This window comes from Heteronotia binoei, chromosome 6 (assembly GCF_032191835.1).
Source record: "Heteronotia binoei isolate CCM8104 ecotype False Entrance Well chromosome 6, APGP_CSIRO_Hbin_v1, whole genome shotgun sequence".
Classification (NCBI taxonomy): domain Eukaryota; kingdom Metazoa; phylum Chordata; class Lepidosauria; order Squamata; family Gekkonidae; genus Heteronotia; species Heteronotia binoei.
Window position 1 is genome coordinate 148,581,784 of NC_083228.1, and position 16,698 is coordinate 148,598,481.

General features: G+C 50.6%; 1 protein-coding gene across 3 annotated transcripts in view; it reads right to left on the minus strand.

Annotated features, from left to right (window-relative positions):
• FGF12 (fibroblast growth factor 12) overlaps window positions 1-16,698 on the minus strand; it is a 399,444-nt gene that overhangs the window by 118,173 nt on the left and 264,573 nt on the right. For all 3 annotated transcript variants that reach the window (XM_060242866.1, XM_060242865.1, XM_060242864.1), the window contains exon 3: window positions 12,492-12,595. In XM_060242866.1, coding sequence (XP_060098849.1) covers window positions 12,492-12,595 — 104 coding nt within the window. The remainder of the gene's footprint in view (window positions 1-12,491; window positions 12,596-16,698) is intronic.

Below are 16,698 nucleotides of genomic sequence, written 5' to 3' on the forward strand. Positions count from 1 at the left end.
ACCCAAGGCCATTCCAGCGGGTGCAAGTGGAGGTGCGGAATCAAACCAGGTTCTCCCAGATAAGAGTCTGTGCACTTAACCACTACACAAAACTGGCTCTCCCAGAGCAGACTGCCGGAGAACCCCCACCCCCACCCGCTCTTTCAAGCAGATATAGATCTGCCTGGAGGAAGCAAATTCAACCACACCACTGCCAGTTTCACTTCCAGAAGCAGAAGGGGCTGTGGGAACCTCCCGGGTGAGAGAGAAAAGAGGGTAAGAAGTCACAAAGCCTGTGGCAAGTTTCTCTGCTGGGAAGTGGTACAAACAGAGACTGAGTAAAGGCCTCTCTCCAATAATTTCCATGCAAGTAGAGGGATTCAGCACGCTGCAGCTGCCTTTGGAACTGTGGTTTTTTTTAAAATGTTAATTGTAACCTCCAAACAGAAAGGATAACAAAATACAACCAGCAGTGGTGGAAAGTCTACAGATAAATACATATAAAAGGCTTCCAGACATCCAAAACTATGTCCATGGGCAACTGGAATTTATATGCCACATACTCAAATTCTGATCTGGTTGTAAGGTCCCACATCTATTCGATGACAGAAAGGAGGCACTTGTCTCTCCAGCATCTAAATCCTTTAGCAATGATCAGGGCATAAAAAGCCCATTTCTGCTGACTATTAGTTAGCCACCAGGAGACAGGCAATTAGTTTAAAAGTGCATAAACATCCGCAAAGATCAATCAATATTCCACTATAAAATTGATCAGAGTAATTATTTGCTTCCAAAAACCCAAATAACTGGACAGAGCCAAAGCATATGTTTAAGAGACATGTTACAACAGCAGCAATTTACTCAGTTCTTCACTAATATGATGATATTGGATTTATATCCCACCCTATACTCTGAATCTGAGAGTCTCAGAACAGTCACAATTTCCTTTACCTCCTCCCCCCTCACAATAGACACCCTGTGAAGTGGGTGGGGCTGAGAGAGCTCCCCCAGAAGCTGCCCTTTCAAGGACAACTCCTGTGATAGCTATGGCTGATCCAAGGCCATTCCAGCAGGTGCAAGTGGAGGAGTGGGGAATCAAACCCGGATCTCCCAAGAGAGCTATGGCTGACCCAAGGCCATTCCAGCAGCTGCAAGTGGAGGAGTGGGGAATCCAACCCGGTTCTCCCAGATAAGAGAACTATGGCTGACCGAAGGCCATTCCAGCAGGTGCAAGTGGAGAAGTGGGGAATCAAACCTGGTTCTCCCAGATAAGAGAGCTATGGCTGACCCAAGGTCACTCCAGCAGCTGCATGTGAAGGAGTAAAGAATCAAACCAGGTTCTCCCAGATAAGAGAGCTATGGCTGACCCAAGGCCATTCCAGCAGGTGCAAGTGGAGGAGTGGGGAATCAAACCCGGTTCTCCCAGATAAGAGAGCTATGGCTGACCCAAGGCCATTCCAGCAGGTGCAAGTGGAGAAGTGGGGAATCAAACCTGGTTCTCCCAGATAAGAGAGTTATGGCTGACCCAAGGCATTCTAGCAGGTGCAAGTGGAGGAGTGGGGCATCAAACCCGGTTCTCCCAGATAAGAGAGTTCTGGCTGACCCAAGGTCACTCCAGCAGCTGCATGGGAAGGAGTGGGGAATCAAACCCGGTTCTCCCAGATAAGAGAGCTATGGCTGACCCAAGGCCATTCCAGCAGCTGCAAGTGGAGGAGTGGGGAATCCAACCTGGTTCTCCCAGATAAGAGAGCTCTGGCTGACCCAAGGCCATTCCAGCAGCTGCAAATGGAGGAGTGGGGAATCCAACCCAGTTCTCCCAGATAAGAGAGCTCTGGCTGACCCAAGGCCATTCCAGCAGGTGCAAGCAGAGGAGTGGGGAATCAAACCCGGTTCTCCCAGATAAGAGAGCTCTGGCTGACCCAAGGCCATTCCAGCAGGTGCAAGTGGAGAAGTGGGGAATCAAACCTGGTTCTCCCAGATAAGAGAGCTCTGGCTGAGCCAAGGCCATTCCAGCAGGTGCAAGTGGAGGAGTGGGGAATCAAACCCGGTTCTCCCAGATAAGAGAGCTCTGGCTGAGCCAAGGCCATTCCAGCAGGTGCAAAGTGGAGGAGTGGGGAATCAAACCCGGTTCTCCCAGATAAGAGAGCTATGGCTGACCCAAGGCCATTCCAGCAGGTGCAAGTGGAGAAGTGGGGAATCAAACCCGGTTCTCCCAGATAAGAGAGCTATGGCTGACCCAAGGCCATTCCAGCAGGTGCAAGCGGAGGAGTGGGGAATCAAACCCGGTTCTCCCAGATAAGAGAGCTATGGCTGACCCAAGGCCATTCCAGCAGGTGCAAGTGGAGGAGTGGGGAATCAAACCCGGTTCTCCCAGATAAGAGAGCTATGGCTGACCCAAGGCCATTCCAGCAGGTGCAAGTGGAGAAGTGGGGAATCAAACCTGGTTCTCCCAGATAAGAGAGTTATGGCTGACCCAAGGCCATTCTAGCAGGTGCAAGTGGAGGAGTGGGGCATCAAACCCGGTTCTCCCAGATAAGAGAGTTCTGGCTGACCCAAGGTCACTCCAGCAGCTGCATGGGAAGGAGTGGGGCATCAAACCCGGTTCTCCCAGATAAGAGAGCTATGGCTGACCCAAGGCCATTCCAGCAGCTGCAAGTGGAGGAGTGGGGAATCCAACCCGGTTCTCCCAGATAAGAGTCTGCGCACTTAACCAATACACCAAACTGGCTCTCTTATAGTAAATATAATATAGTAAATACAATGTACTTAGTCCTTTACAAATACAATACATTCAGCAAAAAAATTCCCCCTTCTGTCTATCCATCCATCCACACACAAATACACACACACACACTTAAACATAATTTCTTTTGCTGAATAAATCACATCTTAAGGACTATATGAACCACGGATATAAAATTAAGGGTCACATGCCATCGCTTTGGAAAACCAGGTTGATCTAGCTGCTTATATCCCATAGAGTTATGAGACTTTGCATGTCATATAAATTCACTGGCAACAAATATTTCTAAAGGAGTATCATAGGCCTTGACCTGGTAAAAGCCAGAAGAACCTCCCAGGGGCCAGACACCACAAGTAGCTTGCGGTGCATTGAAGAATACGAGGTTTTTTGGGGGGACACATGTCCCAAAAGGTGGTCGACAGGGTGTGAAGGTCACGTGTGCTATTCTTTTCTTGATTCTCTCCACCGTTTCCAACAATATGAGCTCAAGGGCATGAAAAGAGAACGCAAGTCACCAGTCTGGAACTGCATGAAGTTTTTCAGCTTAGGATTCTAGCTGGGAAAGATTCCCCCTCCCCTCATTCATTGTGCGCAAGGGTATGATACAGCAGCGGATTCTGGAACTATGCATCAGCGCCAGAAATTCCCAAACCAGCCCAATCCAGCAAGAGCACACAGGTGTGCCTGCGGCGCTGATGCAGAAGTACAGCTGAATGTGAAGTCAGCCACGAGATGGCATTCTCTTCTGAGCACTTGCTCCACAGAACCTGGCTGGCTGCATTTCATAGAATCCTAGAGTTGGAAGGGACCTCCAGAGTCATCTAGTCCAACCCCCTGCACAATGCAGGAAACTCACAAACACCTCCCCCTAAATTCACAGGATCTTCATTGCTGTCAAAGGGCCATTCAGCCTCTGTTGAAAAACCTCCAAGGAAGGAGAGCCCACCACCTCCCGAGGAGGAAGCCTGTTCCACTGAGGAACCGCTCTAACGGTCAGGAAGTTCTTCCTAATATTAAGCCGGATATGCTTTTGATTTAATTTCAGCCCGTTGGTTCTGGTTCTACCTTCTGGGGTCACAGAAAACAATTCTGCGCCATCCTCTCTATAACAACCCTTCAAGCTATGGAGTAAAAGGACAAGCACTCTTGTGGATCCAAAACTGGCTAATTAATAGGAAACAGAGAGTGAGTATAAATGGGCAGTCTTCGCAGTGGAAGATGGTAAGCAGTGGGGTGCCACAGGGCTCAGTACTGGGTGCCAGGCTCTTTAACGTGTTCATTAATGATTTGGAGTTGAGAGTAAGCAGTGAAGTGGCTGTATTCTTGGTGCTGGGGGGGGCAAAGTGGAAGGGCTTCTAGCCCCACTTGTGAACCTTTTTTTTTTGCCACTGTGTGACAAAGAGTGTTGGACTGGATGGGCCACTGGCCTGATCCAACAGGGCTTCTCTTATGTTCTTATGTGACACAGAGTGTTGGACTAGAGGGGCCATTGACCTGATCCCACATGGCTTCTCTTATGTTCTTATGTGGCACAGAGTGTTGGACTGGAGGGGCCACTGGCCTGATCCAACAGGGCTTCTCTTATGTTCTTATGTGACACAGAGTGTTGGACTGGATGGGCCACTGGCCTGATCCAACACGGCTTCTCTTATGTTCTTATGTGACACAGAGTGTTGGACTGGATGGGCCACTGGCCTGATCCAACACGGCTTCTCTTATGTTCTTATGTGACACAGAGTGTTGGACTGGATGGGCCACTGGCCTGATCCAACAGGGCTTCTCTTATGTTCTTATGATGGTGATCCTATCACCTCTCAGACACCACCTCTCCAGGCTAAACAACCCCAGCTTCTTCAACCTTTCCTCAGAGGACCTGGTCTCCAGACCCCTCACCATCTTCATCACCCTCCTCTGGACCCGTTCCAGCTTGTCTAGATCCTTCTTAAAATGCCCAAAGCCGAACACAAGACTCCAGGGGAATTTGAAGGGAAGTGGTTGCATAGCCAGGGCTACAGATGCCTACTTGCCTGCAGACACAACGGGATTTAGGGACAAACATCAATAAAAACAAAAGCAAACAGCCGCAGAATTGAGGGATTAAATACTGAGTGCTGAGTTCAGGAGAAGCATCCAAAAAGCGAGATGCCTTTCAGAACCAAAACTCGTTTCCCAAACTGCTAAAATGAGACTGTACATCTGGTTCGCAACTTCTCCCAGCAAATTCCGAAGCCATGGAGCCAATAGCAGAAAATGACACCCCCCCCCCGCATGCTCAGACATCAACCCCCTCACGTAAGCAGAATGCTGAGCAGAGCCTCACTTGCAGATCTTTGGGGGGGGGGGGGGGATGGGCAGGCCTCGGATTCAGCAGGAGCTGACAGAAGCACAGCTCCTGAACCTTTCTGAGGGTTCTCTGAGCCACTTTGGTGTCGTGGTTAAGTGTGCGGACTCTTATCTGGGAGAACTGGGTTTGATTCCCCACTCCTCCACTTGCAGCTGCTGGAATGGCCTTGGGTCACCCACAGCTCTCTTATCTGGGAGAACCGGGTTTGATTCCCCACTCCCCCACTTGCAGCTGCTGGAATGGCCTTGGGTCACCCATAGCTCTCTTATCTGGGAGAACCGGGTTTGATTCCCCATTCCCCCACTTGCAGCTGCTGGAATGGCCTTGGGTCACCCACAGCTCTCTTATCTGGGAGAACCGGGTTTGATTCCCCACTCCCCCACTTGCAGCTGCTGGAATGGCCTTGGGTCAGACATCGCTCTCGCAGGGGATGTCCTTGAAAGGGCAGCTACTGTCATAGCTCTCTCAGCCCCACCCACCTCACAGGGTGTCTGTTGTGGAGGGGAGAAGATTTGGAAGATTATAAGCTGCTCTGATTCAGAGAGAAGGAAAAAGAAAGGAAAGGTCCCCTGTGCAAGCACCAGTCGTTCCCGACTCTGGGGTGACGTTGCTTTCACATTTTCACAGCAGACTTTTTTACGGGGTGGTTTACCATTGCCTTCCCCAGTCATCTACGCTTTCCCCCCAGCAAGTTGGGTGCTCACTTGACCGAGCTCGGAAGGATGGAAGGCTGAGTCAACCTTGGGCCGGCTACCTGAATCCAGCTTCCGCCAGAATTGAACTCAGGTCGTGAGCCGAGAGTTCAGACCACAATACTGCAGTACTGCTGCTTTACCACTCTGCGCCACAGGGCCGCTTTCAGAGAGAAGGGCAGGGTATAAATCTGCAGTCTTTGTCTTCTCCCCACCTTGTCCATTGAATGGTGCAGCTGCATAACAATCCCTGGGTGAGCTCCACCACCTATTTTTCTCCAAAGCGAGCCCTGGGGGGAATGGGAGAGGTGGCTCCGTAGAGTGGCAGGGGTGGAAACAGAAGAAGAAGAAGATATTGGATTTATATCCCGCCCTCCACTCCGAAGAGTCTCAGAGCGGCTCACAATCTCCTTTCCCTTCCTCCCCCACAACAGACACCCTGTGAGGTAGATGAAGATATTGGATTTATATCCCGCCCTCCACTCCGAAGAGTCTCAGAGCGGCTCACAATCTCCTTTACCTTCCTCCCCCACAACAGACACCCTGTGAGGTAGATGAAGATATTGGATTTATATCCCACCCTCCACTCTGAAGAGTCTCAGAGCGGCTCACAATCTCCTTTCCCTTCCTCCCCCACAACAGACACCCTGTGAGGTGGGTGGGGCTGGAGAGGGCTCTCCCAGCAGCTGCCCTTTCAAGGACAACCTCTGCCAGAGCTCTGGCTGACCCAAGGCCATTCCAGCAGCTACAAGTGGAAGAGTGGGGAATCAAACCCGGTTCTTCCAGATAAGAGTCTGCACACTTAACCACTACACCAAACTGGCTTTCAGAAGTAGCTGCAACCTGAGGACGGACCAGGCCTCATTTTGGCCAGGGGTTCACAGGACCAGCCTCAGAAGCCCGATTCCAGCCGGCAGCCCTGAAGGACAGAGCAATCTGCAGAAAGTCTGGGGAGGCCGCTGCAAAGGGATCCAAGGGGGGGGGGGGGACGCTCCATGAAATTGCTGAGCAGTCGGGTTAGAACGGATAAAAGGAAGTCCTTCTTCACCCAAAGGGAGTTTGACATGTGGAATTCACTGCCACAGGAAGTGGTGGTGGCTGCAAGCATAGACAGCTTCAAGAGAGGATTGGATAAAAATATGGAGCAGAGGTCCATCAGTGGCTCTTAGCCACAACAAGGTTTACAAGATCATGCTTGGGATAGAGAAGGTAGAGAAAGAAGTCCTTTTCTGCCTTTCTCACAAGACAAGAACTCGTGGGCATTCAATGAAATTGCTGAGCAGTCGGGTTAGAACGGATAAAAGGAAGTCCTTTTTCACCCAAAGGGAGATTGACGTGTGGAGTTCACTGCCACAGGAGGTGGTGGCGGCTACAAGCATAGCCAGCTTCAAAAGGGGATTGGATAATGTAATGTACTGAGTGAGAGACGGTTTGAAGGCAACATGCTTTATTCAGTGGTACATTACAAGAGAGGGAACACACGGGCCGGGTCCCGCTTATATACATTCCCCGGAACTGCCCCCCAGTCTGACCAGTCCAATCCTGGCCAGTCAAACTTCCCGCCACGGATCTTGATGGGTGGGGCGTCTAGCGAGCTACATCCGGGGACCCGTGGGGTCGCCTCTGTAGCGATCGCCATGCGGTACATCAGCTTATGTTTCAAGACATAACAGATAAGCGTATGAAGCAGAGGTCCATCAGTGGCTCTTAGCCACAACAAGGTTTATAAGATTATGCATGGGATAGAGAAGGTAGAGAAAGCAGTCCTTTTCTCTCTTTCTCACAATACAAGGACTCGTGGACACTCCATGGAATTGCTGAGCAGCAAGGTTAGAACGGATAAAAGAAGTTCTTCACCCAAAGGAGTTTAACACATGGGATTCACTGCCACAGGAAGTGGTGGTGGCTGCAAGCATAGCCAGCTTCAAGAGAGGATTGGATAAAAATATGGAGCAGAGGTCCATCAGTGGCTCTTAGCCACAACAAGGTTTACAAGATCATGCTTGGGATAGAGAAGGTAGAGAAAGAAGTCCTTTTCTGCCTTTCTCACAATACAAGAACTCGTGGGCATTCAATGAAATTGCTGAGCAGTCAGGTTAGAACGGATAAAAGGAAGTCCTTCTTCACCCAAAGGGTGATTAACATGTGGAACTCACTGCCACAGGAGGTGGCGGCGGCTACAAGCATAGCCAGCTTCAAGAGGGGATTGGATAAAAATATGGAGCAGAGGTCCATCAGTGGTTGTTAGCCACAATGTGTGTGTGTGTATATAAATATATATATTGGCCACTGTGTGACACAGAGTGTTGGACTGGAGGGGCCATTGGCCTGATCCAACATGGCTTCTCTTATGTTCTTATGTGACACAGAGTGTTGGACTGGATGGGCCGCTGGCCTGATCCAACATGGCTTCTCTTATGTTCTTATGTGACACAGAGTGTTGGACTGGATGGGCCATTGGCCTGATCCAACATGGCTTCTCTTATGTTCTGAGTGTTGCACTGGATGGGCCATTGGAAATACCAATATTTTCCAGGTCCAATACACCAGAACCAAAAAAATGGTTTATGTGAGCTACCTAGTTTTACTTTGATTATGCAGAGGAGATTTCTTAATGTTTTGACTTTTGTTAGCCACTTTGAGGACACCTGACAGCAAGAGGGGGCATATAAATCTAATACACAAATCAATAAATAAATTTAACGTCCAACCCTGCTGTTGAGCGTGCTGCAATACAAAACTCTGCCTTGCTCACAAGTTATAGTGAATGCTCATACAATCTAGCCCTGTTCACAAGTCACAGTGAGCGCACGTACAATCTGTGTACAAAGCATACTTCATTTTCCTCCAAATGTGCATTAATTTAATTTAATTTAATGCTTAGATTTATACCCAACCTTATCCAGCAAGCAGGCTCAGGATGGCTCACAACAATAAAACAACAGAGTTTAAAACCATAAAAACAGACATTACAGAACAGGAGTATTTAGTATCTCTCAGGTTAAGTTCAATCTGAACAACTCGAGATGCAATTGAAACCCACCATTTACTCAGGCTCTGATCCATACTTTCACTGGTAAAGTGTGCAGCATGTCAACTCTGACTTACAAAGAGATACACACATCGTGTACATCCAGGATGCGCATGTATTCCTGGTAAACACCACAACAAGTATGATGAGGAGGCAGCCTTAACAGACTATCAAACCCTGCAAAGAGCTTCCAGCCAGGGGGCAGAGGGTCATGTGGAAAACGATGGCCCCTTCCACCCCTCCGCCTGCCCTTCTCAGCTACTCCGAGTTGGACTGAGGCAGGAAAAGGAGGTTCAGATCCGGACCGTGTTCCTTCAGACCGCAGCACTTGCCTCTCAGATTTTAAATACTCCCCTCCGTACAAATAGAAAGCTTCCTTGGCTGTCGAAAGTCAGGAAGCAAAGACTTCGCCCTGCATTCACTTTACACGCAGGGCGGAGGTGGGGAATCAATGCAGTCTGGTGTTTCGGTCCAAAATTCTGCTGCCACCTTCTCCTCCACCACCACCACCCCCTTCCTCCTCCTCCAGAATTCTGTGCAAGCTGGCTCAACTTCATTTTGTGTGTGTGTGTGTGTGCGGGGAGAACAAACAGACGCCCTTGGGCACTGTGCTTGCATCCTTTGAACACTGAAAGCCACCTTGAGAGAGACCTCCGTGTGGCAGACGGGCAAATAAATAAGCCTGTGAAAAGCATTCCCCAACCGCCTCCTGCTTTCAGGTCCTTCTGAATTTGCAAGCTCAGCATCTCTGTCTACCCAATAACAACAACGATACAAAAAGGTAGTCCCCTGTGCAAGAGGAAGAGCCGCGTGGCGCACAGGGTTAAAGCTGCAGTACTGCAGTCCTAAGCTCTGCTCACGGCCTGAGTTTGATCCCCAGCTGAAGCTGGGTTTTCAGGTAGCCGGCTCGAGGTTGACTCAGCCTTCCATCCTTCCGAGGTCGGTCAAATGAGCTTGCTGGGGGGAAAGCGTAGATGACCCGGGAAGGCAATGGAAGTGATGCATAGACACAATTCCAGAAATGAACGGCCCTGCTGAAGAAACCAGCCAGGAGAAAACAAGACATACACATTCTCTTTCCCCCCTGCCCTCTGCCCCACCCACACCTCCGGTCTGTCTCTTTGAGCAATCCAAACAGGCCAATTTCAAAGCATCCTAGAAGGACTATGCTCTCCTCCGGCCTTATCTGGGCAAAAGCCACAATCAAAACACAACATGGAACATGGAGGGCCAACAACAGCACAGAGGCTGAGGCCTTCCCCTGTGAAGAACATCAGAAGAGCCCTCCTGGGTCAGACCAGTGAGGGTCCCTCTAGTCCAGCCTCCTGTCTCACACAGTGACCAGCCAGTTCCTCTGGAGGGCCAACAACAGGGCAGAGAGGCTGAGGCCTTCCCCTGAGAAGGACATCAGAAGAGCCCTGCTGGATCAGACCAGTGAGAGTCCATCCAGTCCAGCCTCCTTTCTCACACAGTGGCCAACCAGTTTCTTTGGAGGGCCAACAACAGGGCATGGAGGCCGAGGGCTTCCCCTGAGAAGGACATCAGAAGAGCCCTGCTGGATCAGACCAGTGAGGGTCTCTCTAGTCCAGCCTCCTGTCTCACACAGTGGCCAGCCAGTTCCTCTGGAGGGCCAACAACAGGGCATGGAGGCCAAGAGCTTCCCCTGAGAAGAACATCAGAAGAGCCCTGCTGGATCAGACCAGGGAGGGTCCATCTAATCCAGCCTCCTGTCTCACACAGTGGGCACTCAGTTTCTCTGGAGGGCTAGTGACAAGGCAGAGAGGCCGAGGCCTTCATAAGAACATCAGAAGAGCCCTGCTGGGTCAGACCACTGATGGTCCCTGTAATCCAGCATCCTGTGGATGGCCAGCAACAGGGCAGAGAGGCCAAGGCCTGACGTTGTCCCCTGGCTCTGGGATTCAGAGGGTTACTTGAGCACTGAATCAGGTTCAAGGTTTTAGTGGTTACCTTTAAGGCCCTTAACAGTCTGGGGCCTACGTAACATCTCTCCTGGTATGTCCCCCAAAGGGCATTATGCTCTGCTGATAAAAACTGGCTTGTGTTCCCCAGAACCCGAACTTTAAGTGTCCCCAAACTGGCGGACCTCTTTGCTGAAATCTGTGCCCTGTTGAGACCTGTGCAATTCATGCCGTTCCACGGGGCTCGGAAGGCAGAGATGTTCTGCCAGGCATTCTGGGAGGAACCTCCTCCCACCCGCCCGCCCCCACAAGACGGTGGCGTAATTGGAAATTTAGATTCCCATCGGAGCAGACGTTGCAGTGTTTTGCCTTATATAATACGTTGTTTGTTGATTGGTGTGCGTTGCCCCAGTCCCCGTTTACAGGGAATGGGTGGCATTTTTTTTAAAAATCAACTGTAATAAATAAATAAGTAAGTGACTGCCTCTGGATGTGGAGATTCCTTTTACTCACCACGGCCAGCAGCCGCCGACAAACGCGTCCTCCATGAATCTATCTAATCCCCTTTTAAAGCTGTTTATTCTTGTGGCCGTCGCCACATCCTCGGGCAGAAGAGTCCACATTTTAACCATTCTCTGTGTAAAGTGGTATTTCCTTTTGTCTGTCCTGAAGCTACTGCCCTTGAGTCCTACTCTTTCGGGAGAGGGAGGGAAAGTTCTCTTTGTCCGCTCTGTCTCCACTCCACGCATGATTTTATAAACTTCTATAGCGTCCTCCAATCTTACGTGGAGGCTGCAGCAGCCCTGCAAGAGCCACGAGACTGGGATGAAAGCACGTGTCCGGGTTCAGTGGAAATACACTTGTCCATGTCCAGCATTAGAGATTCTCTACTGCAGCGGTCCCCAATCTTTTTGGCACCAGGGACTGGTTATTTGCATATTAGGCCACACCCACTGGCATCACAATTGTTTCACACAGGGCTTTTTTGTATAGAGAAAGCCCAGCGGGAACTCATTTGCATATTAGGCCACACCCCTCGACATCACCATTGTTTCACACAGGGCTTTTTGTGCAGAAAAAGCCCAGCAGGAACTCATTTGCATATTAGGCCACACCCCCTGGCATCACCATTGTTTCACACAGGGTTTTTTTGTGAAGAGAAAGCCCAGCGGGAACTTATTTGCATATTAGCCCACACCCACTGACATCACAAGTGTTTCACACAGGGCTTTTTTGTGTAGAGAAAGCCCAGCGGGAACTCATTTGCATATTAGGCCACACCCCTTGACATCACCATTGTTCCACACAGGGCTTTTTTGTGCAGAGAAAGCCCAGCAGGAACTTATTTGCATATTAGGCCACACCCACTGACATCACCATTGTTTCACACAGGACTTTTTTGTGTAGAAAAAGCCCAGCAGGAACTCATTTGCATATTAGGCCACACACACCCTGATGCCAAGCCAGTCGGAACTGCGTTCCTGTGTGTTCTTGCTATTAAAAAAAGCCCTGATAAGGCCTAGTAAAACGCCTGCAATACAGTCCAGCAAAAAGATCCAGCGAGGTGTGCTTCTAGAAGTTTCCAAGGATTGTGTCCCCCTCCCCTCTTTGGGGAGCCAATTCCATCTCAAGAGAGCACCACAGAGGCAGCACAAGCCGCCTGCCTTCACTGTGGAAACACTTCTCTGAATATTATACTCAGAAATCTTCACCTTTGCCTAGAAACACTCAACCAATGAACGCGGCGGGTCATCAGGACCCGAAAGACAAGCCACCAACTTACTGAGCTGTAGAGGTAGCCCTCGGCATTCATGGCCACGTAGAGCCCCGCCTTCACGCCCTGGATGGCTACCACACGCAGGCCCACCGGGATTAGGTTGAAGAGGGCTGCAGCAGGGAGAGAGAAGAGGGCAAAAGTGAGCAAGAAGGGGAAAGACAGCCCCCTCCCCTCCAGCAAGGAAATCAACCCTCCCCCAAGTCTCCCCTGTGGGAGCCAGAGCCCCCCATTGCCCGAAGCAAGGAGCAGAGAGAAGATGATGATGAAGAAGAAGAAGACTGTAGATTTGTACCTCACCCTTCTCTCTGAATCAGAGTCTCAGAGCGGCTCACAATCTCCTTTCCCTTCCTCCCCCACAACAGACACCCTGTGAGGCGGGTGGGGCTGAGTGAGCTCTCCCAGAAGCTGCCCTTTCTAGGACAGAGTCTCGGAGCGGCCTACAATCTCCTTTCCCTTCCTCCCCCACAACAGACACCCTGTGAGGTGGGTGGGGCTGAGAGGACTCTCACAGAAACTGCCCTTTCAAGGACAGAGTCTCGGAGCGGCCTACAATTTCCTTTCCCTTCCTCCCCCACAACAGACACCCTGTGAGGTGGGTGGGTCTGAGAGGACTCACACAGAAACTGCCCTTTCAAGGACAGAGTCTCAGAGTGGCTCACAATCTCCTTTCCCTTCCTCCCCCACAACAGACACCCTGTGAGGCAGGTGGGGCTGAGAGAGCTCTCCCAGAAGCTGCCCTTTTAAGGACAGAGTCTCAGAGTGGCCTACAATCTCCTTTCCCTTCCTCCCCCACAACAGACACCCTGTGAGGTGGGTGGGGCTGAGGGGGCTCTTACAGCAGCTGCCCTTTCAAGGACAGAGTCTCAGAGTGGCTCACAATCTCCTTTCCCTTCCTCCCCCACAACAGACACCCTGTGAGGCAGGTGGGGCTGAGAGAGCTCTCCCAGAAGCTGCCCTTTTAAGGACAGAGTCTCAGAGTGGCCTACAATCTCCTTTCCCTTCCTCCCCCACAACAGACACCCTGTGAGGTGGGTGGGGCTGAGAGAGCTCGCCCAGAAGCTGCCCTTTTAAGGACAGAGTCTCAGAGTGGCCTACAATCTCCTTTCCCTTCCTCCCCCACAACAGACACCCTGTGAGGTGGGTGGGGCTGGAGAGGGCTCTCACAGCAGCTGCCCTTTCAAGGACAACCTCTGCCAGAGCTATGGCTGACCCAAGGCCATTCCAGCAGGTGCAAGTGGAGGAGTGGGGAATCAAACCCGGTTCCCCCAGTTAAGAGTCCGTGCACTTAACCACTACACCAAAGTGAACATCCAAGGCATTATCTGCAGGGCTGATCTCTCAGATCCACAGCCTGGAACGGTCCTCTCTCTCGTCAGGCTGCAGTGCAAAAGATGCCTGCCTTGGCTACACTTTCCAAGTACCTGCCAATCACCCCTGAGCCTCTGAGCTGTCCGGTCCCTGCATCAGCTGCTGGGCACCAAGGCCCTTCTGACTGACTGAGGCTGGGCAGCATGTCTACTTTCTTCTTTTTTGCCATCCAGGCGCTGACTTCTAAGTTGCTACTCCACAGGATTTCCACGGCAAAAGATGGACCAAGGTTCTGATTCTGTAGAAGGCAGTTTCAAGTTTCTATTCATGAGGGTTTCCAACTCACACACCTCGTGTACCATTTTGCCACTTATAAAGAGTGAGAGTTTGCTACGCTGCAAAGAATTATATGGTGTAATCCACAACGTGATCTCTGCTTCCGAGGTGTGTGCATCTGCCCCGGTCTCTTGGGCAGGCAGCTGCTCTGCAGAGAGGAGAGAGTATGTCCAAAGTGTGTGTATGTGTATGTGTGTGTGTGGAGGGTGGGGGGGAGCACAGAAGCTGACCCAAGGACCCATCCCTTCCTCTGTCTTCTGGCTTGCCAGTTTCTAGAAATGTCGAGACAGTGTGCGATTGCAATTAAAAAAAAAAGCCAACGCCATGCTGGGAATTATTAGGAAGGGAATTGAAAACAAATCAGCCAGTATCATAATACCCCTGTATAAATCGATGGTGCGGTCTCATTTGGAGTACTGTGTGCAGTTCTGGTCACCGCACCTCAAAAAGGATATTATAGCATTGGAAAAACTCCAGAAAAGGGCAACTAGAAGGATTAAAGGGTTGGAACACTTTCCCTATGAAGAAAGGTTAAAACGCTTGGGTCTCTTTAGCTTGGAGAAACGTCGACTGCTGGGTGAAATGATAGAAGTTTGCAAGATTATGCATGGGATGGAGAAGGTAGAGAAAGAAGTACTTTTCTCCCTTTCGCACAATACAAGAACTCGTGGGCATTCAATGAAATTGCTGAAGAGTCAGGCTTAGGGTTGCCAAGTCCAATTCGACCTATCTGGGGACTTTGGGGGGTGGGGCCAGGAGCAAGGGTGTGACAAGCATAACTGAACTCCAAAGGGAGTTCTGGCCATCACATTTAAAAGAACCGCACACCTTTTTAAAAGCCTTTCTTCCATAGGAAATAATGGATAGGGGCACCTTCTTTTGGGGCACATAGAATTGGACCACACCTGGGGATTGGCAACCCTAGTCGGGTTAGAACGGATAAAAGTCCTTCTTCACCCAAAGGGAATTCTTCACCTGGAATTCACTGCCACAGGAGGTGGTGGCGGCTACAAGCATAGCCAGCTTCAAGAGGGAATTGGATAAAATATGGAGAAGAGCTCCATCAGTGTCTATTAGCCACAGCATATTGTTGGAACTTTCTGTCTAGGGCAGTGATGCTCTGTATTCTTGGTGCTTGTGGGGGGGGCACAGTGGGAGGGCTTCTAGTGTCCTGGCCCCACTGGTGGACTTCTTGATGGCACCAGGTTTTTTGGCCACTGTGTGACACAGAATGTTGGACTGGATGGGCTATTGGTCTGATCCAACAGGGTTTCTCTTCTGTTCTTATGTCTGGTGCAGTGATGCTCTGTATTTTTGGTGCCTGGGGGGGGGCACAGTGGGAGGGCTTCTAATGCCACCTGGGTTTTTTTTGGCCCCTGTGTGACACAGAGTGTTGGACTGGATGGGCCATTGGCCTCATCCGACATGGCTTCTCTTATGTTCTTATGTCTGGGGCAATGATGCTCTGTATTCTTGGTGCTTGGGTGGGCACAGTGGGAGGGCTTCTAGTGTCCTCGCCCCACTGGTGGACCTCCTGATGGCACCTGGTTTTTTTGGCCCCTGTGTGACACAGAGTGTTGGACTGGATGGGACACTGTCCTGATCCAACACAGCTTCTCTTATGTTCTTTCTGACCACATTAGTTGGCTCACCAAGCGTAATGGGCTTCTAGCAGGACAGCCGGGGATGCCAGCTTCCAGGTGGGCCCTGGGGATCCATCAGAGTTACAACTCATCTCCAGACTAAAAAGATCAGCTCCCCTGGAGAAAAGGGATGTTTGGGAGGCTTTATATCCCATGAGCTCCCTGCTCTCCCCAGACTCCATCCTCAAATCTCCAGGAGTTTTTCAGCCTGGATATGACAACTCCTCCCCATCGTCCCCTGCTCATGGCAACCCTGCAGGACAGGGTCTTTTACACGCATGCAAGAAAGGCCATCCAGATGAGCTGGTCCCTCCCTGTTGCATTTCATCAGCAGTGTAAAGCCGTTTTTATCCCACGCGGCCTTTGACTACCAGTGAGCCCTTGACCCTGCAGGTCAGGGGCTGTGCAGCACTCCAGATGAGACAGAGCTCTATGGAAGGCACCGTTGAGTTTAGCTTTCTATACTGTACTTTTCACTGCAAACTTTTTGTGAGCCATTTTGAGCCAAGCTGAGAAGAAGAAGAAGACGGCAGATTTATCCCCCACCCTTCTCTATGTATAGCAGCCCCGTGGCGCAGAGTGGTAAAGCAGCAGTATTGCAGTACTGTGGTCTGAACTCTCTGCTCACGACCTGAGTTCGATTCCAGCGGAAGCTGGTTCAGGTAGCCCACCCAAGGTTGACTCAGCCTTCCATCCTTCCGAGGTCAGTCAAATGAGTACCCGGCTTGCTGGGGGGAAAGTCTAGATGACTGGGGAAGGCAATGGCAAACCACCCCGTAAAAAGTCTGCCGTGAAAACGTTGTGAATGCAACGTCACTCCAGAGTCGGAAACGACTGGTGCTTGCACAGGGGACCTTTCCTTTTCCTTTTCCTTCTCTCTGAATCAGAGACTCAGAGTGGCTTACAATCTCCTTTATCTCCTTCCC